We start from the raw sequence: 20,820 nt of genomic DNA on the forward strand, positions 1-20,820 counted from the left end.
TTATCACCAAGAACACTACCTCTCAAGAACCCACCACACCTTTCACCATCATCTAACCTAGAAATAATCTTAACCACCACAAAAAAAAATGAAAAATCAGATCAGCACCAAGCCTTTACTCCAATCATCTCCCAAAACCCTAACCTCACTAGGAAGGGGAGGGGAGAAGGGGTGGGGGTGGGTGGAGGAAGAGGAAGATGGGAAAGAGCGAAGGATGAAAATTGATACAAGAAACTTTAGAGGGACTAAAAATGATGTGAAAAGTCCATATAGATCGCTTACATTTGGCTATGATTACCACGTGAGCGCGTAACTTGGTAAAATATTTGCTACACAAATATTATAGCATCATAGGTCTTTAGTTAAAAAAATTGTCAGGGAGTAAAAGCTATAAAAAATTCAAGAATCATTTTAGACTCAAGTTTACACGTTAATGACTAAAATATATTTAACTCTATTTTAGGCTACCATATTGATTTATGATAAGCGCTCCCACAAGCTTCCAATTTCATTATGAATCAATTTAGGGGTAATTGTGTAATTATATTAACATAGTGGTGCACACTGCACAAGCTTCCAATATCATAATGAATCCGCCTTATATTTTAGGCTATCATAGCCACAACCTTCCAATATCATAATGAATCAAACTTCATTTGGAATATGGCCAACTTCATTGAGGTCACAAATAAAATCCACTAAAACATTACAATACTTAACCATAAATCCCACAACTTTGGGGGGTGTGGCGTGGAGTCACTACTCTAAGAAAAAATAATACAGGCTTGCTACAAAATTTTCAGTCTTTAAAGTAATGCAGAAGTAGGAGTTGCTCCATGAAGGACGAGCCAGAAGCTTTTTGCTTTGATCTGGGGAAAAAACAACTACATTAATTGATCTTGAAGGGCTATAACCCAAGTTCAGAGAGGAGCTGACGCCATCTTGGAGTTTCCTCATCAAAAATATAGGTCAAGGGTGATATAAGAACACCGCTTCCTCCAATCTGCATATGTAGTCAACAAGGAAGTGGTATTATGCTACGAGAATCATAGATGAATAAGAAAAATAATAGTTTAGAATTTAGATATACAGTTCAACTCAGCAGGTGTTGTATCTAACTAAAATATAATGTCATATGATAAAAGCAGAAATTTTGAAATGAATCCAATTTAATAGTCATGTTTGCTGCTGGCATGGCAACAGAATCATATAGAGTAATAATTTATGCAGAACCAATATAACTAGTTTCTCCACATGCTGCTCATTCAAACACTTCATTCTAAGAGCTCAAGACTATACCCATTAGTTTGACAAAAACTTGAAAAAAACAACGCATTTGTTATCAGTTCAAAAACTCACCGCTCTAAGTTGTTGCACAGACTTGTATAGTGCCTTCTTGGGCACGCATATGACAATGGCATAATAGTCTGCGGTCACCTTCCCATCACGTTTGCAGAAAACAGGACTAACAGTGGGTCCCTGCAGATATTAGACAATCAGGTATACCTCTCAAAAACATGACACTACTCATAATTACAATGCACAGTATATATCGGATTTTGCTAGTTTAGAATGAAAATGTTTATAAGGGAAGATCCTCCCCGAAAATGTAAATATTTCATTCAATATCATACCTGCAACCCAGATAATGATGGTTGACTCAGTACCCTCTCAGCCACTTCCTCTGCGCTGCTTCCTCTCATGTTTGCAGTAACCTACCAAGTCAAGCATTATAAAATGGAATGAAAAGAAAAGCAGACACTGGAATTTGGTAGGCATGTGCATAATTCATTGTGAATCGATTTTAATTGTAAGTTGCACTAACCTCACTCCAAAAAATCGCTGTGTTAGAAATAATGTAAATAGAATAATTGTGAGTATTAGGTATTGTATATTATTATGGTTACATTAATTGTAAATTCTTGTATTATAATAACTGAATTTACATCGTATGTCACACATTTCTCTTCTCTCTCAACACACCAAACCACTAAAGGGGTTAGTCAAACTAATTCTAAAAGACAACTTGGACACTAAATTTCTCATGCAAACTATGACCCTCTTGCGATTCTCTGATGGCTAAAGGCTGCGTCCCGATTCTCTCGCTTGTGAGTTGTGGACTATAACCCCTTCCCTCAACTACTGAACCCTAAATCGTTGATCGTCATGAGCCAGGTGATACTAGAATCATTTTCCTTGTGAAGTCTGTTTTCAGTTTTCATATATATAAAATTGTTATTCCTATTGGATCCGTTCTCAAAATCTTTACATTTACATATAGCAAGCTGTGAGCAAATCGCAAGTTGCATTTGGTCAAGGTGCTTGTTCAACAGGAAAATAACATGTAGTTATTCGTTTACCCTATTTTTTTATTCTTAAAACTAATTTCTTCATGCAGCAAACTGATTTGCTGCTACCTTTAAGTGGTAATGTCAGTTCCCAAATTGGTTGGTTCTCAAAACCAGTTCTTTAAATTGGTTCTTAAAGTGGCAGTTCTTAAAGTGGTTCTGAAATCAGCATAACTGTTACTTGAATTGTTTCTTAAACAAAACCTGCTCTTGAAACGGTTCATAAATCCAAACCAGTTCGCAATACTAAAACCGGTTCACTGAATCAAATAACTGGTTTGGTTTCCTCTATACTATAACAAGTTTGGTTTGTTCAGTTTGGCATAACTGCTTTCCGGTTAAGTTTGATTTTCTGTTCAAACCCATGAACAGGCCTCCATTTTGAAAGGATGGAAAGTGGAAATTATAAATTCTATATTCTACATACGCACCGTGAACTGCCCAATAGCCCGCAGATGTGCCTCCAATCTTTCAAGCATCTCATGAGTTGTTTCAAGTACTCCTTTCCGTTGGACCATGGATTTTCTGCTTGCAACAAGAACAGCCTGAAGAGCATTCGATTGTCAGGATGAGACAAAATCGTACAGGGCACAATGCAAGTGCAGCTACCGGGTGTCTGCTTTCTTATTTTTTAAGTTTTAAAACCAACAGATCATGCTAGTCTCAGAATAGTCAATAATTGCTTACCTGGCTTTCCAAAACAACTCCTCCTTCAATTTCCTTCAGGTTATTTTCTTTCAGTGTAATCCCACTACTCACAAGGTCCAAGATAGCATCAGCTGTCCCCATCTAAACAAGGCCAAAGACAAACAGTTATCTTGATAATCATGTCAAGCATATGGCAGCAGTGTCAATAAAAAAGTTCACGGCCGAAACTGATCTCTTCATTTCAGGCACAAAGATCCATACACCATAAAGCAAAAGAATAAACAGAAAATGGTTTTAGAGGAAAGAGGATATAACTTCTACAGAAAGTATCATAATTAGCATCATGAATTGATTAAAATCAAGCTATGGATGTTGTCACAGATAAACCACCGAAGTTTGTTGTCATTTCACAAATAACAGTGCAATGTGTAAACACCCTTGTTTAACTACTCAATATACTCTCATAGGAGACTATTTCAATTTTTAAAGAAAATCGTAAAAGAGAACTGATCATTCATTAGACTATTTGTAATATACGATACCTCTTTCTAAAAGTTACAACTTGAGTTTTGTAGTTGTGTTGTGTCACCCTCTTAAAATTATACATCAGAAGCACCATATCTTCATTTTCTAAGGATTTGGAGATAAATATAAAATTCAAGGAGTTCGAGAAATATTGCTCTTCTAACAGAAAAAATTATTAAACTGTTCAGATTTAAAGCCACTACAAACTAAAAACTAACTGCTTGGATTTTATTAGAAATACAATATAAAACAACTAATGTGTCTTCACCCAACAGCTTAGGTTTTTGGAATAGTTGGTTCATGACATGGTAACGGTATCATAGCCTCTATGACCAAGTGATCTAGACTTTGTTCCTTGTTGCCCTTGTGAATTTAATAAAAAAGTAGAATTTCACCATTAGGTAGGTAGGCTTGTGGATTGTCTGCACTTCAAGCCAAATGGGCTCTTGTGTAGGGGTGCATGATAGAAATACAATATCAAATTATTCATATGTTTCCATCAATAGTTTAAGCTGTTGGGATAGTTGGTTTATGACAGCTATCATGATTTGCAATCATTCCTTACGTATTGGACTGTATAACAAATAACAAATATAATATATTTCTCAAACTTCACAGTCTCAACCTTAAACCCATTGAATAATCTAAATTATGCAGGTAAGAATTATCTATGAAAAACTCAATAACAAAGAGCAAGAGTTTCATTCATAAAACCAAGACTTATATAAAAGAATAATCCGTTAGACAGTTTTTCGTCCTATAGATGAAATTTCAACATAATCTGTTTCAGCTGTTACACATTAACAAGATGTTTACAAGTGTCTGGGATCAACATTCAACAATGACAAGTATATTAAGCCACAAAAAAAGATATAACATTTAGTAACAACTACAGAAAGTAACCTCCTCCCAAATCCCAACAAAATTATTCTGTGTTATAACCAAAAATAATGTTGTAACATGGAATTGCCAATTATATGCTTGATAATTAGAGGAGTTAAATAAATAACTTCTAATAAAACAAAAACTGGTTCTCACCGCAGGAGCCGCCTCCAGTGCTCCATCACCAGTTGAAAATGCGACATTTTTAAGCCCCTTATCTTTCACAAATTTAGGACCCAGCTGAACAGTAAGAGAAAAATCAGATCAAAATTTCACTTTTAAAAAGCTTACAAAAGAAAGAATGTTACAAATATTAGTTGAATTTGAAACACATACATAGGTGAATCCAGTAGCAACTCGTAGAGGCCTTTCTTCTGTCCACTGAGACATTTTAGCTAGCTCCTCCAGGGAATGTATGTTTTCAAATATTCCGTATTTGGGAATCTGAAAAAACAGGGGATTTACTAGACAATTGATTGTGCAAACAATGGCAAGAGCAGGATCAAGAGGTTATAGAAAAATAAATTTTTAACTCACCGCAAGGGACAAACGGCAATCACCGTATTCCAGAGCCTCGTGGACAACGATAAGATCTGGATCATCCTAACAAAGGAAAATTATAAGATAAATTTTTTGGTTCTTGTGTATACCCTAAGGCATCAATCTGCAATTGCAGTTAAGCTTAGTGGAAGAATCAACATTTTATGCTTAGAAGTTTTATCCCGGAAACAGGTAATAAAAGTGGCTACCAAACTCAAGAAATAGTTGCTTATATTGTGCAATGTGCAATGAAAAAACATAAATTCACAACTATATTGTGGTGTAAAACGCAGGACCAAGTGTTATGCTCTGTCTAATATGTAACAGAACCATCTTTTCTCTCCTAAGCCAATATTTGCATTCATGCTATTGGTTTATTTAAAATGTGGTGGTAGTCGTGTGTGATTGGGCCGTGTCACGTAGTAGCGCTATGCTCACCTTGCCATGTTCCCTGAGAGTATCAAGTCCGACGATACCAAGGTCAAGATCTCCAGATGATAATTTTCTTACAATGTCACTAGGCCTTTGAAACCAAACTTCTAAGCTGGAAATCTGCAACATTAGAAGATTAATTCAACATCAATCAATCAATCGGCGAGGAATCATAAATCAAAATGGAACTAGCAACCACAAAAACACAATTACCTGAGGAATTTGAGCAACATACTGTCGAGGATTGACCTGCTTCACTGACAATTGACAATTCTTCACAAACCAACAAGCAAATTGGAGTTAGAGTCAGTAAAAGGGTGAATAAACTCAAATTTGGATAGAAATGATGAGAGTGAAACCTTGAGAAGTTCGAGGGTATCAGCTGCCATGCGACCTTTGCTGGGCAAACCAAGACGAACCTCTTGCCTTTCAGAGAGTCTGCTGCTAGGGTTTGCCGTCAAGACCTCACCAGCAGTTCTCTGTGAAGCGTAGCAGGTCGTGGTTTTTACTCTGAAGCAAGTTTGAAAACTCATCATCGTCGACATTGCCCCCCACACAGTAAATCAGTCACTCTGGAGATGGAGAAGGTGTGTTGGTTGGAGGTTGATCGGCGGTGGTGGCGGAAGCTACGGCGGTTCGGTGGGCAATGGGGGTTTTGGAACAGAGAGATTGCGTGCTACCGGTGGCTCTTCTTATCAGGAAGGGCTCAGCTCATCAAAGATTATTGCAGGTTATGGAATACTTTGGTAGGTGCAGAACGCGTTGTTTCGCTGTTTGGAAGAGCTTATTTGAGCTTATTTGATAGTAATGTTAATGTTTGGGAGAGCTTATCTCTTATTTTCATAAGCTATTCATGATAGCTTATGAAAAAAAAGTTTATGCTTATATATAACTTATTTTCAATTTATTTCAATACAAAAATTAAACTAGCTTATAAATAAGCGTTTATGTCATAAGCGCTTATGACCGTAAGCGCTTAATTAAACTGTGTTTCCAAACGGGACCTAAGTATACTAATGGGTCTGACCCATGGACTCCTAACTTTTAACTTAGATGGGCATCTAAATATTCAAAACAAAATATTCATTTATTTAAAAAGAATCATTTTATGTATATTTTTGTTTTTTTTTGTATGTATATTTTTGTTTGTTTACGTATGCTATAAAAAAAATTTAAAATTGATGGTCAAGTTTGTTCAAAAATGCTTAAGTTGATATATCAAATGTTAACTAGACAACAATCTGGTAAAGGGTAATCTCTTCTAACACTATTTACCATGACTTCTAAGGTTGATCACATTGTTGGTTAAGGCATTACTCATTTCTTCCTCTTATTGCTCTTATAGATTTAAGAGAATTTTCTTTTTGATTCATTACTGACTTGAGTGTTAGAGTATCTTTTGCACCTGTCATCTATTACTGATTCTCATTGCTTAACCGCTCTTTTGACCATACACATCATTGTGCACCACTATGTTTGATTGAAGATTTTCTCTACCCATATTCTATAAGAACAATTGGTGGTTCGTGGGAAGTTTGTAAATTAATTCTCATTATCATGGTGGAGATTCAATTCAATTCCAAGAAAATGAGAAGATCTTATAATGCCTCAATGAGGACATTGTGAAGATCCTTCTCATTAAGAAAAATTTGGGAATCACATTCAGTTCTTGATAATGATGCTAACTGATTAGGGTGTCACACCGGGGAGGTGAATTTTTTTTGTGCATGCTTCACATACACACTAAGAAAAAGATTCTTAAGTTTTTAGTCACTCCATTCGTCATGAACGGACAAAGAACCATGAAAGGTGAGAAGAGGTTGAGCATATTCATGCCAAAATAATGACTCTTCATGAAGGAGTTTCAAGCCAAAACATGTGGAGTTTTGGCATAAAATTGAACAAATTATTTCTATATACATTTCTAAAGGATTTAATAAACCCACAAAGATAGAGTCATACGTGGGAGAGACAGATCCAACCGAGCATATAAATGTCCTCATCACATTCACATTCATGTCTTTCATTGAAGCCATGAATGCCCTAATTTGAATAATTTTTCCTTTAACATTAAGAAAATTAGGAATTAGGGCTCGAGGGACCTAGACCATGGTCACTAGTCAGAATAGTATGGAAATCATTACCTAAGGGATTCTATATGAGATGCACATGTCTCCTCCTTGAGAAAATAAAGATGAATTTTGAACGGATAGTGACAAAGAAGAGTTTGTTGAAGGAGCTCCTCATGTTCACATCCACTCAATTGGGAGAGAGAGGTTGTTGGTAGAAGAAATTCTTCAAATGCTCGTAAAAAGCATCTAAAAGTTATGATGAGAATCGCCAACTACTTATGAGAGTAATGGAACTACCAGAAAGTTGTATGATTCTCCTAAAATAGCGGTTTCAGAGGTAACGAGATCGCCTGAAATTTGAACAACTTGGAAATGGTTGGAAAAAAAGGAGTTTAGGGGGTTTCATAATGAGATGATTAAAAAAATTGATATCCCCTAATAAACCCGTATCGATGTCTTAGAAAGTTGGTGTGGTTATGAAATGGTGTATAACATAGAACGTTCTATGACGTTTAAAAACTTAAAAAAGAAATACAAAAGGGTGTATAAACTAGAACAAGACAGAAAATTCAAAAGGCAATTAAGCTTACAATCATAATTATATTACACATCTTTGATTTAGTCTTAAATGTCCATTCATAACTGTTAGTACATGATTACATTTCAATCATAACAATTCAAGTTTCAAGATTTAAAGTATCAATCAATTATAAAAGTTCGAGCATCATTTTCAGAGCAAGGCAAGACAGAAATTATGATGAGCATTTCATCTAGGACATAAACATAAATTCAAATGTCAACATAAATTACTTATCTCATATTGCATTTTACTTGTTTTTTTTAAGAAGCCTGCAAATGCATTAAAATGGAATGACCATAGAAGCCACTACATTAGCGTTCACTAAAGATTCAACCTCCGAAGGCACTTCTTCCATCCAGACAGACTTCGGAAAGGAAGAATCATTCATGGCCAAATAATCAACTACCTTGTGCCTCACGACGAACAAAAGAAAAATCAACATACTCAAAACAAGACCCTAAAGAACGACACTCAACAGACACGTAGGCACCATTTGAGGGTTTATCCCACCACTGATAAAGCTTTGAGCAACCTGTTTCAAAAACTACCATCCGAAAGCCAAGTTCCTTGGAGGCTTGGACAGCACCATAGCCCACCTCAAAGCCGACAACTTCCACGATAAACATGTGTTTGGTCATTCTTGTAAATGTAAAGTCACTTGATTTTAATCCTTCATCGGAATAAAGTTACATTTCAGTCTATACAACTAGACAATTGTGTTTTGTCCCTGAATCTGCAGGTGAAGTGCTTACATATCCGTTGAACACTTATGTGACTTTATCCATGTATATAAGATTGACGTGACTGACAAGTAGATAATTAATGATTATTTTTTCAATTAAACAAATTATAATTTTTGTTTTTTTGTTAAAGTACAAAAAATTGACCCAATAATCAAACTTAATTAATAAACAAACACTAAAGAAAAAACTATCCTAGACCACATGTCCAGCCCCACACGACCTAACCCTCTAACTCAAATAACATAATTTATGAATAGAAAAAACATTATTTGTTTATCAAGAAAAATTACGAGACTATGTACCAAAAAAAAAAATTACGAGACTAAAAACATTTCTGATCATAAAAATCCAATTACATAACATGATATAACTAAAAGTTATTTATAAAAACTTCAAATAAACTAGAATTTAAAAATTGAATATTCTAGTGGAAAAAAGATTGCATCCTATAAAAAACAATACTCTATAAATAAAACACGATACCAAATATTCTAAAACATGATAAATCAATTTTAAAGTACATGTTCTATATAATTACCACAATTATCATCAAATCCAAGAATAATCTTAGATTGCAAAATTTTATCCTATCATAAAACACATCTATGTTCATGATAAAAATAAAAAACAAAATTCTTTGCAGTGGAAGGATAATCTCAGGTACACGATTGGGTTGTCTCTAATCTAAACTCAAAAAATCCGAGCGTAAAAACCAAGCACCTTGTCTCCAAATCCATGTTGTGAGAGTGAAATCGATTGTGTCTGTGTTTGTGTTTTGTGTGTGGGTTTTAGGAGCACAGAAAACTCAACTTCGATGGCAGAAACCACAGTACAACCAAGTCGATCGAGGGACCTCGACAAACTCCTCCTCCGACCTGGGAATCTTGTAGGTCCCAGGTTTGAACCTGGCACTGAGGTACGGTACTCTCTCGATTCTTCCCGAAATCCTATGTTTCTTCCTGCTTGTTAGGTTTTCTGGGTTTTGAATTTTGGGTCTGTTGTTGCAGTTAAGAGATAATCTTCAGGAATTCGCCAAGGTTTTGGTGGTTGGGGCAGGTGGGTTGGGTTGTGAATTGTTGAAGGATTTAGCCTTGACTGGTTTTCGAAACCTTGAGGTCATTGACATGGATCGCATAGAGGTTACTAATCTCAATCGTCAATTCCTATTCAGGTGCTCTAGCTTCATGTCTTTTTCTAGAATGTGATTTTGTTCTGTAAACCCCACTAGTTATTTTGTCGTTTGGGGCTGATGGGTATTTTGATCTGTGTCCCTTTTTTTGTTTGTAGACTTGAAGATGTTGGCAAACCGAAAGCGGAGGTAGCTGCCAAGCGTGTCATGGAGAGGATTAGTGGTGTGGATATTAAGCCGCATTTTTGCAGGATAGAGGAAAAGGATATTGATTTTTATAATGATTTTAGCATTATTGCTCTTGGTCTTGATTCCATTGAGGCGCGGAGCTATATCAATACGGTTGCTTGTAGCTTTTTAGGTGTGTGTTGTATCCCTTTAGTTGCCTTTATATGTTCCTTTGCTTGTTGTCTGGTTAAATGAAAGATGGTTGTATTTCAATGCTTGAGAGTTGTTATCATGCGTGCATTAGTTGTTTCTACATTGTATGAGTAGTAATACATATAAGGAGTTCATGTCTGCGCTGGTCATGTGATGTAAAGATTTTCATTCTGTATAAGTCCATTGTGTAGATGTTGTACTGCTATAAGAATTAAGTATGTAGATGGTGCAGACTGCTTATGCTAATTTTAGCTTTTTTTCTTTATACTGGTAAAACTAGAATATGATTCTGATGATAATCCACGAGAAGATACAATCAAACCTATGGTGGATGGTGGGACTGAAGGATTCAAGGGCCATGCTAGGGTTATCATGCCAGGGATCACACCATGCTTTGAGTGTACCATCTGGCTTTTTCCACCTCAAGTGAAGTTTCCTTTGTGTACACTGGCCGAGACCCCTAGAACTGCTGCCCACTGTATTGAATATGCTCACTTAATTAAATGGAATGAGGTAAACCATTTTCATTTTTCTATTAGTTCATAAATGGATCTAGCTCCTCTAAATCCTTCACTTTAAAGGGTAAAATAAGCCATCGCAACTATTGATTGAAAATTCAATGGTTGAGATTTAAATAACACCACAGTTTGTTATACTTTTGATAGTATATGATCGCAATCCCACCCTTGAATTTCTCAATTAACAGTTGTGTTAGCTTACTTCGCCTTCTAAAGTTATTTTTTACATTAGAGGAGCCAAATCAATTCGCAACATACATTAATTTAAACAAAGTTGTGTGTACAGGTTCATGGTGCAGAGGCTTTTGACCCAGATAACCCTGAGCATATGAAATGGGTCTATGATGAGGTAATCAATATTTCATGGATCGTTTCTTGACTGTTTAATATACATTTTTGGCACAATAATCAGTTAAAAGTTTTACTGTTCATGTTTTATAGGCTGTCAAGAGGGCCGAGCTTTTTGGCATTCCTGGAGTTACTTATTCTCTTACCCAGGTAAGTAGATGGTTTAGGATGCTAGTTCTCCTTAGCAAAATCCTGAACTTTTGTTTGATGTATAATGATGAATTCCTATAAATTGTTTGATGTTTATATCATTTAGTAGTATTTTACCTTGTCATAGCTGAATGTATTTTCCTTTTTGCTTATCAATTAATTGTTTTAATAGGGTGTAGTGAAGAACATCATACCAGCTATAGCTTCAACAAATGCAATTATATCAGCGGCATGCGCGTTGGAAACATTGAAGATTGCCACAGACTGCAGCAAAACTATGTCAAACTATTTAACGTGTGTTCTTTAACTTCTTTATTATTTGCTAATGTGCTATAAATATTATTAATTAGTTCATACCTATTGTAGGTATAATGGGTCTGAAGGACTTCATACTAAAGTGGCAGAATTTGAAAGGGACAAAGACTGTCTTGTGTGTGGTCCTGGTATACGTATTGAACTGGACCCTTCAATCACATTGCAAAAGGTTATATTTCATCCATTAACTCCTCATGTTCTTTGTGCATATTAATTACTCCCTCCGTTCCTAATTATAAGACCTAGTTTTAAAATTTTCTAGTTCCTTAATATAAGACCTTTAACAATAATCTAGCAAAAAGTATTCTACTCTTCCATATATAACCCTTACATTAATGGTGTGTTTTCAATTCCAAAGTTTTAATTACCACCTACCATTTATTAGTGAGAGAAAATAACAAAGGGTAAATATGAAAGAATGCATACATTTTTAAAAAACCAACACACTAATTAGACACATTTAATGTTTTCTTAATAAGCGTAATTTTTTGTATTAGGTCTTATAATTAGGAACGGAGGGAGTAGTAATTAGTAATGCATCAAATGTCCATTCCCCCAGTCTTAGAGGGTACAAACATTCATTAGTAAAGAATATAGACATCATATTTTAACATTGTGCAGTTGATAGCATTTATTAACAAGCCATACTGACCTTGAAAATGGCCACAAACGCCTATTTGCATACAGCGTTTCCCCTTTTGCTAGTGTTCATTTCCTACTATCATCTTCAGCAGTTATATTGCATTTTTAAATGATTTTAAACTTGTTAACTTTATGCTATTGGATAGAATTTATAATATTTTGAGGAGATATAAATTTTCTGTTTCAAATCTTGAAAGTTTCATTGAGTTTATTGTCAACCTCCCCCCTTCCTTTTCCCATTTTCTCATGTCTCTACAAGAAATAATTAGAATGTCGAATAGGTAGGTAGGTAGGAAACATAAATCTTTGAAAATGGCTTCTGCTTGAAAGTTAATTGACTCCAAATGAGTGAAATTAGTAACTCACAGTGCCAGTATGCTTATGATATACAACATGTTTGGATACACGGTGAAGCCACCATGATTTTTTCCTCACCGTGGTTTTCCGTTGTGTATCCAAACATGCACATATCACATATGCATATTTTTCAACAAGTGAGCTGTTTTTCCGTTTTTAAGCAAATCATATCATTGATTCATTCTTAACACTTCCCTTCCAATGTGTTTTTTAAATCAATTTGTGGCAACAGTTCATGGATCTTCTTGAAGAACATCCTAAGTTGAGATTGACAAAAGCCAGTGTTACACATCAAGGAAAGAATCTGTACATGCAAGCTCCCCCTGTATTGGAAGAAATGACTCGACCAAACCTGAGTCTAAGTCTTTTTAACCTCATGGGGAAACAGCCCAAGGACATTGTGCATGTGAATGGCACAAGCAGCAAGAATGACCAAAAATTCTCGTGTTTGAGAAAATTACGTGTTGTGTTCAAAGGAGTTGATGGGGTTACAGACATGGATACAGCCGGAGGAGCATAACTTTGGACATCCAAGTATGCATGAATTTTTTTTTGGCTTTATAAGCATAGTTAATATATGTTAGATATTGGTGAGGTAAGGTTAACATTTTCTACCCTGTAAAAGTTATTCATAGATGATTAGCGAATAGCTTTTGGTGCTGCGAATTGTTGCCCACAGGGTGAACATTTCTTGCAACTTTATTTTATCATTGATTGAACACACATGATATATTATGAATAGGTGATGAAATTGAGTTGCTTAAATGTTTCTCTCTACCTTTGTTTCATATCTAAAGTTCTGAAGTTCACTTTAAAGTATCTTGATATCAGTTTGTCAATTCAATTTGTGATACAGAGATGTGCTCCTGTGACTATCATCTGGCTACTATTTATGAATGATCTAGAGCCTTAAGATTATGGCAGTAGGCTACTATTAATTTATCACTCACTTGGTTCCTTTAACTATAATCCTTTTTTTACATGAGTTTTCTTCAGGCATATTTGGATGTGTGTTGGGCACACGCTCAAAAGTACATTAGCAGAAAACATTAGCGGTGAAGCTCCATGTTGCAGCTTTTGGATTAACGTGGTTTTGAGGTCTAACGTGAATTCAAAAGAAATAAAAGTTATGCTTGGAATTTAATCACAATTTTAATAAACTAATTTTTTTTTGTAATTCTTGTGCCAGCCTATAAAGGTAGACAAAAGGAAATGGATAAAGTAAAAAAAAATTTTACAGACAAGAAACCCAGATGAACTTGAAATCAGGGAAAACAATTGAAACTTAAAATATGTGGCATCATATAACAAAGAGATTTTACCTCTTGATAGTTTAAGAAGATATATTTTTAATAAATTTTTTTATTTTTATTAATTGTCTTCTAAAAAAATTGTTCAAATCTATTATTTTATGGATATATATAAATTTAAATCAATAAACTAAAATTGTTGACATTTAATTTTTACTTATTAAACACTTATTGATTCTTTTTTATGTAATTTTTTATTATTGAACTCATTCTAAATAACTTCAGTTGATTTGCATGTTTGATAGTTATATGATGTAAGATTATAGTATTTTTTTTATAAGCACGTAAATTATAGTTAGGACATTGTGGTAAAACTTGCATATCCTTCGTTATATTGATTGCCAGGTTACGTTAAATCCTTCGGTGGAAGGTTGATGATTTTGTTTAAATTTTAACAAACCTATTCAAAAAATTAATTTTGCTCTACCAAGTTATTTAATATATTATTATATAAATCAATCTTTGTTTTTTGTCAAAGAAAGCTGGTTTCATTCCATAACAGGCCAGGCCCAGAAATAAAACAAGGGAACTAGTCCCTGAAGGTCAGCTAAAAACGCATAGCTCCACAAATATACATTAAACACGAGCTAGCTTAGCTATCTAGGGAGTTAAGACCCACCTAGAAATAAACCAAAGGCATTGAAAGAAAAGCAGTCAAATAGAAAAAACAGACACGGAAAACAGTCAAACTTTAGATCGAGCTGTTTGTATTAGGAGCAACAAACAATACATAATAATCTCAACATTGTGTCACGGCCCACAACTAAAAGCCCACTACATCATGATGAAAAAGCCCACTCTGCCTCTTTAAATATCTCGTATGCCTATTCGTACTCCGCACTAGGGTTTTCTATTGAGTTCTTCTCCAGCGCCGCTAACAAAGAGATCCATTTCACTCTCCATCCAATCCCTCACACAACCATGGAGGTAGAGATCCATTACAAATCTTCTCTTGCATCTTAATTAGCTAATTTTACTTGTTCATTGTATCTATTTCTGATTCCACTTATTGTTTTATCATTTGTTAACTTTGTATACTTTGGTTAGGTTCTGAGATCTCTTGCTCAAAGTTGTTATACCGTCTCATTTCCTCAGATGAATAAGTCATGGAATGATGACTTATGTTTCTTCTGTAACTATGTGTTGGAGTTTGCTCTTTTTTAGAAGGAATCTCTCAACGACTGTGATTTATTTTTATCCACAATCAGTCATGGTGAGTCGTTCATTCCTCCTCAATTTCTTTAGATATCCACATATCATTTTGGTGAAGTTTCCCGTGTTTGTCGATATTGTTGTTTTATGAATTGCAATAGAATTGAATAGAATCTAATTTTTTTTATTCACTAAGAATATATAATTTAGTTTCATATTAATTGCATTTTTATCCCTTATCTGTTATGATTGTGTGATTTTGGTCCTTGATGTTTAATACGGCGATTTTGATCCCACAATTTATTAATGTATGTAAACCCTTTCATGAGTTTTTCGTCCAACTCCTAACAAAAAATGATGATGTAGCATTTTTCTAAGAGTAAATGATGGTGTAGTATTTTCTTAATTGGATGTTATTTTTTTTCCAATTTGTTTCATTTTTTATGGGGATGTTTTTTTTTTATTAGTATTACCACATGGTGGAATTATAACTCACTTCAAGATGTTTGATCAAATGCAGGTGTCTGGTCCCTAGAGCTCTGCATCAAAATGTTGCTGAATAGAAGAGCTCCACTGAAACGTTTTCAATATCCCAATAAATGGTCAGTCAGTGTTCTATCGCAGAATCTGGTTGTTGAGTTGAAGGTTCTTATTAAAACCACCGTGCACATGGTTGCAAGATTTGACAAGGATCTTTTAGGAGTTGCTAACCAAAACCTAGAAAAGATTATTACAGTATTCATTCAGGTTATTGACGAGGCTGACAAATTAGCTACACCAGAAACAATCAATCAGATGAACAATTGCTTACACAGCTTGCACGGCACATTCCTCACAGTGCCTTGGAATCAATTTTACTGTCTTTGAGTGGTCAGCGGCTGGGATTATTATTGGCTTTGGTGTTACCCTAGTGTTTTTTTCTTATACAAATTTCTTCTTTGAAAACTAAAAAAGAAAGCACTAGGGTAACACCAAAGGCAATAATAATTTCAGTTGCTGACCACTCAAAGACAGTAAAATTGATTCCAAGGCACTGTGAGGAATGTGCCGTGCAAGCTGTGTAAGCAATTGTTCATCTGATTGATTGTTTCTGGTGTAGCTAATTTGTCAGCCTCGTCAATAACCTGAATGAATACTGTAATAATCTTTTCTAGGTTTTGGTTAGCAGCTCCTAAAAGATCCTTGTCAAATCTTGTCAGATCCTTCAAGTCAACAACCACATTCAACAACAGAACACTAGCTGGCCATTTAATGGCATATTGAAGACGCTCCAGTAGAGTGCTTCTAATCAGATATTCCGATGCAAGGATCTAGGGACTAGGCACCTGCATATGATCAAACATATGACTACTGTAAATAATTAGTCTTACATTTGTACCCTTGAGTTTCTCTATGTTTTCTTTGACATATGTATTACTTCCATGTTGCGATTTTGATAGGAAAACAAATAATAATGTACGACGATCACTTGACTAGAAATCAGTTGCACATACCTCTTATCAAAACACCAAGCAACTCATTCCTTCAAGTAGGCATTTAGTTTTTCTTACATCATTTTAATTTGCGCTTTTAATTGGCGATATCTATTATAGTAGATGATGTGGGATTGAGATGAAGCAAATAAGAGAAATTGAGAAAAGGTCAATAAACCACGGCGAAAATTTTAAGAGAAAGAGTGCCGACGACGAATGGACAAACCGAAATAATCAACTGAGTTATTCGCAAAGGAGACAAACCAATAGTAACAAAATGGAGAAACCGGAACCACACCAAATGAATTTAATCAATTTTGATTTTGATTTCACCTCAAATTGGAATCAATTTAACCCGTAAACACCTTTATATCCACCAGATATTGAGCTAGCTTCTTTTACGGTATGATATATTTTTATTTATTTATTTAATGAATGATCTATTTTAGAACGTCAAAAGAAACCTTAAAAAAAGAACGTCAAAAGAAAAAAAAAAATTTGATGATACCATGAAATTTAAAAATGAGAATTTAATTTTAAACTCAATGAAGTAGGAAAATTGAAGATGATGCATGTGTAGGGCCCCTAAACCAAATTTTGTTCAATTTTAAGCCAATTGATCCATCAATTTTTTAGGTTATTTATTGTAGCATCAATCATGACGGATTAGCGCCGCTACTACAGAAAGTTGTGAGAGTGTCTTTTACATCATGTTGGTGTCCTATTTGGACTATTACTCCAGAAAGGTTCCAAATACTAGTGATACTACTGGGGTCCCAGTCCCATGACAAGTTGTTCAACATGAAGATTCCCTGACCGTTACACACATGATTCGTCTCGCTGGTTCAATCTTAACCATGAGCAACCGCTACAAGATACAAAACAGATAAGAACCTTTGGACAAGAATTTATGGTCACAATGGCCAGAGCAGTGAACTATGAATTCTAGTACATGTGAGATGACATTATTGTGTGAAACTAGTGTCTATCTATTTCATACTATACTGAATATTCAGAGGTTCTTACCTATTTAGAGTGCATTTAGATAAACTACTTAATTAAACACGTATGGTAAGTATTTGGGTTAACAACTCAATTAAGTGTTTATCACATAAGTGGTTATTCATTAGCTAATTTGAGAAACTTATTGAAATAAGCTGAAAATTATAAGTTCAACTAAGCTCTCTTCCAAACAGCTGCAGAAGTGATTTTGCTATAAGGTCAACTAAGCTCTCTTCCAAACGGGGCATGACACTTATTCTTAAGCTAATTTGAGTAACTTATGAAAATAAGTTCAAAATAGCTCATAGGTATATCATAAGCTATTTTTACATTAGCGCATTCAAACACTTGTATACGTGTTCATACTATAAGTTAAGCTCAAATAAACTCTTCTAAATGAGGGTTAAATAGTTATTAAAAAGAGATAGACTCAGTAATGTGAAGTTTACACATGAAAGGAGAGAGGACCACAAGGATAATGATGGATTGAATCTATCTAGGATTAGATATTGGGACTACGGTTGTTGCCTGCTGTTCCTCATCTCTTTGCTCAAACTAGATAATTATACCAATTCTCAATACACTTCCAAGATTCTAGTGGCAAGAAGAGTTTGTGGGTCTTAGCCAGATTGGCCAACTGTGACCTTGACCCCACCAAGTCACATGCCCACATCTCTTGCATTTCAACTCACACTTAGATAGTCCGTAGTTATCTTTATTCCTTATATTAACATATCTGATACGTTTGGGACAGCAGAAGAAAAAGAAAAGGAACACATCAAAGTTGTTTGCAACTCTAATAATTGGTTTCATACCAAAACATAAAAACTTTCAAGTGCAAATTTAGATTACACAATCATGGAGGTTGCTGTGGAACTTGAGGATGATCTGTTTTTTGCAGACCTGAGCAAGCAACTTTCTCTCTTAATTATGGATGAAGATGATGACCCCCTTGCTTCTTGTGCTGTCCACCCTCAGGTTTTTTATTTTTCACATCTCCTCTGACACATCACACATCCTGACTAACATTTTTATTCAGAATTTCAAAATATAGATTTGTGAACACCGGTTAGCATGTTTGGATCGTCATCTATTTCTTCATAAATCAATTATGACATCCAGAAACTACCTACAAAAGCTTCTCGCCGACATTGATTGTGGCTTTAGAATCAATTGTAGAATCTAAACATGCACGGAATGTTTTCCTTTCGTGCTTAAACTTTTTCAGTCGTTTTCCTCTATGAGCAATTTTCCCTGAATTGTTTATGATGTCAACATAGTTAAACTTTTTCAGTCATTCTCTGGAGCAATTCATCCTCCCCCACAGTCTGCTATCCTCTATGAGCAGGTTTTGAGAAGACAAAGCAAAGGGACAGGAGTGTTTATTCCTCAGTCAACACAGCCAAGAAGGAAGCAAAGGAAAGGAAGAACAAGTTCATATGCAAAATATCAAAAGCAGTCTCAAGATACAAGAATGATTTCTCATGTTCCTATAAAAAATCCTTTCAAAGAAACAAATGACAGAGCATATATAGATCCTTCTGCATGACAAAGTTATACCGATTAATAACTTTGCCAAGTTTAATTATTGTGGATCTTATTCTTTAGTCTTTAGGTAATAATTTCATGATTTGTGTCAAGCATTTATATATAGGTCATTATGTACATAGGAATGCGACATATTAGTCTATTGTAGCAATAAAAATCTAAGGCTTTGTAACTATTCACCAGGGTGATTTATGGTTATTTGGTTTGATAAGTTTATCCTAGCTTGTTCTACACTCTGTTTCTTTCAAATTTTGCTTTTATTTTCCCTGGATATGTCCAATTAATTTGTAAAACCAATAAGTGTTTGATCAGATGGAACTCCAAGAAACATCAACTCAATTCCTTAATTATGCTAATCGCTATAGATATTTAGCACTTTTCACTCGTTTCCCAATTCCAGATAAATTTTGCTTTCACTTTAATTTATCAACCATACATGAGTATATGATATTAATCAAGAAACTTAAATATTCAGCTGAATAGTGTGAAGGAAACAAGTACTATTAATGAGCATATATCAACCAAGAAAATAGTAAATCTACTAGTAGTAGTAGTATAAAATAGCAAATCTACTAGTAGTAGTAGTATAAAATAGCTCATGTTGAAATGATATACTCAGACATATAGGGACCACCTCCAATACCACCAAAAAATTGCTATAGAAATTATGTACATTTCATTGATGTTACTTTGGATTTACCTGCTCCAAACCAAATCACAAGCCTTCACTAGTTTTTTACACTTCAAAACTCTAGTTGAACATTAACTTGGGACCAAAGTCTAAGTATTTCAATCTGGTGAGGATAAAAAGTAACTTCCCTTCACTAAGTACCCACAAACACAATGGATCATCCATAGATTTCATTGTCCCTACACCCCTGAGCAAAATGGTACTGTTTTAAATAAACATAGACACATCATTGAAATGGGCTTAGCTTTACTAGCCAACACATCTATGCCCCTCACATTTTGGGGTGAAGCCTTCACAACGGTGGCCCATTTAATAAATAGACTTCCCTCTCCTACTATTCATGTTTGAGGCCCTACAACAAACATAAATTAGAATTTAGGTCTTTGACCAAAAGAAAAATATTTAGGCCTGGTCCCTATCTGTTTATTGGCTATATCCCTAATCACAGGTTATCTATGTGTGGCCTCCAATGGCAAAGTATACATTTCAAGTCCTCTCTAAATAGCTCATGTAGTAAAGAGTTGACTGGCATCCCTTAAAAGTAGGGTTTGAAGTTTGAACCATGCAGGTGGAAAATCCAACCCTGGACCAAAAAAGGCATATTTAATTTGATGAGTTAAAATTTCCCTTCAAGTCTAATAGTAGTATTTTGAGATTCATATCTAAAGTTCAGCTGAATACTACTGTTAACTTCATTCCCTGAATTCCTACTATATTTCCCATTCAAATGTATCTACACCTATTTCTTCTACTACATCTAACTTTACAAATGTTACTTAATCATTTTTATTGATGATTATTCGAGACTTGAAAAAACCATGCTATTTCTTTTGATCTAATTAAAACCCTCTACTTTTAAAATTAAAAAACTTCAGTCACTCGGACAATTTTCATATAACTAAAAAAATTAATCTTTGTTTTTCATTTAAATATTTTAGGGTTTATGGTAGATTTGAGATATGAAATAATTTAATTAATTCAATTTAAGAATATTTTACTTAAAAAAAGAGAATTAGTAATAAAAATGAATGGAGA

General features: G+C 34.6%; 3 protein-coding genes across 3 annotated transcripts; 2 read left to right on the forward strand and 1 right to left on the reverse strand.

Moving 5' to 3' along the window:
* Positions 1-633: 633 nt before the first annotated feature.
* Positions 634-6,133, reverse strand: LOC130713485 (ATP phosphoribosyltransferase 2, chloroplastic-like). The gene is made up of 11 exons (XM_057563249.1): positions 5,735-6,133; positions 5,589-5,648; positions 5,382-5,495; positions 4,941-5,006; positions 4,740-4,847; positions 4,560-4,643; positions 3,036-3,137; positions 2,780-2,893; positions 1,635-1,715; positions 1,360-1,479; positions 634-1,003 (listed from the first exon to the last, which is right to left on the reverse strand). Exons 1-11 carry the CDS (start codon positions 5,918-5,920, stop codon positions 908-910), a joined length of 1,131 nt encoding a protein of 376 aa, XP_057419232.1. The 5' UTR covers positions 5,921-6,133; the 3' UTR covers positions 634-907.
* A 3,205-nt stretch (positions 6,134-9,338) lies between these two features.
* On the forward strand, positions 9,339-13,375 carry LOC130716062 (NEDD8-activating enzyme E1 catalytic subunit). Its single transcript, XM_057566248.1, has 9 exons — positions 9,339-9,686; positions 9,778-9,941; positions 10,058-10,260; positions 10,561-10,793; positions 11,085-11,147; positions 11,240-11,296; positions 11,469-11,590; positions 11,663-11,780; positions 12,843-13,375. The coding sequence occupies exons 1-9, from the start codon at positions 9,585-9,587 to the stop codon at positions 13,128-13,130; spliced, it is 1,350 nt and encodes a 449-aa protein (XP_057422231.1). The 5' UTR covers positions 9,339-9,584; the 3' UTR covers positions 13,131-13,375.
* A 1,364-nt stretch (positions 13,376-14,739) lies between these two features.
* On the forward strand, positions 14,740-19,310 carry LOC130716064 (uncharacterized). Its single transcript, XM_057566250.1, has 4 exons — positions 14,740-14,847; positions 14,968-15,133; positions 17,181-18,524; positions 18,841-19,310. Exons 3-4 carry the CDS (start codon positions 18,405-18,407, stop codon positions 19,093-19,095), a joined length of 375 nt encoding a protein of 124 aa, XP_057422233.1. The 5' UTR covers positions 14,740-14,847; positions 14,968-15,133; positions 17,181-18,404; the 3' UTR covers positions 19,096-19,310.
* Positions 19,311-20,820: the final 1,510 nt, after the last annotated feature.

The sequence above is a fragment of the Lotus japonicus genome, chromosome 4 (assembly GCF_012489685.1).
Source record: "Lotus japonicus ecotype B-129 chromosome 4, LjGifu_v1.2".
NCBI classification, from domain to species: domain Eukaryota; kingdom Viridiplantae; phylum Streptophyta; class Magnoliopsida; order Fabales; family Fabaceae; genus Lotus; species Lotus japonicus.

What these genes read in the sequence shown, in the direction of transcription:
- LOC130713485 (XM_057563249.1), bottom strand. Translation starts at nt 5,920, where the DNA reads ATGTCGACGATGATGAGTTTTCAAACTTGCTTCAGAGTAAAAACCACG. An exon ending in GGGCTATTGGGCAGTTCACG is followed by an intron (nt 1,716 to 2,779) that starts GTGCGTATGTAG and finishes TTGACTTGGTAG; the next exon opens with GTTACTGCAAACATGAGAGG. An exon ending in CTGTGCAACAACTTAGAGCG is followed by an intron (nt 1,004 to 1,359) that starts GTGAGTTTTTGA and finishes CTACATATGCAG; the next exon opens with ATTGGAGGAAGCGGTGTTCT.
- LOC130716062 (XM_057566248.1), top strand. Translation starts at nt 9,585, where the DNA reads ATGGCAGAAACCACAGTACAACCAAGTCGATCGAGGGACCTCGACAAA. An exon ending in AATCGTCAATTCCTATTCAG is followed by an intron (nt 9,942 to 10,057) that starts GTGCTCTAGCTT and finishes TTTTGTTTGTAG; the next exon opens with ACTTGAAGATGTTGGCAAAC. An exon ending in GGTTGCTTGTAGCTTTTTAG is followed by an intron (nt 10,261 to 10,560) that starts GTGTGTGTTGTA and finishes TGGTAAAACTAG; the next exon opens with AATATGATTCTGATGATAAT.
- LOC130716064 (XM_057566250.1), top strand. Translation starts at nt 18,405, where the DNA reads ATGGAGGTTGCTGTGGAACTTGAGGATGATCTGTTTTTTGCAGACCTG. An exon ending in CTTGTGCTGTCCACCCTCAG is followed by an intron (nt 18,525 to 18,840) that starts GTTTTTTATTTT and finishes AAACTTTTTCAG; the next exon opens with TCATTCTCTGGAGCAATTCA.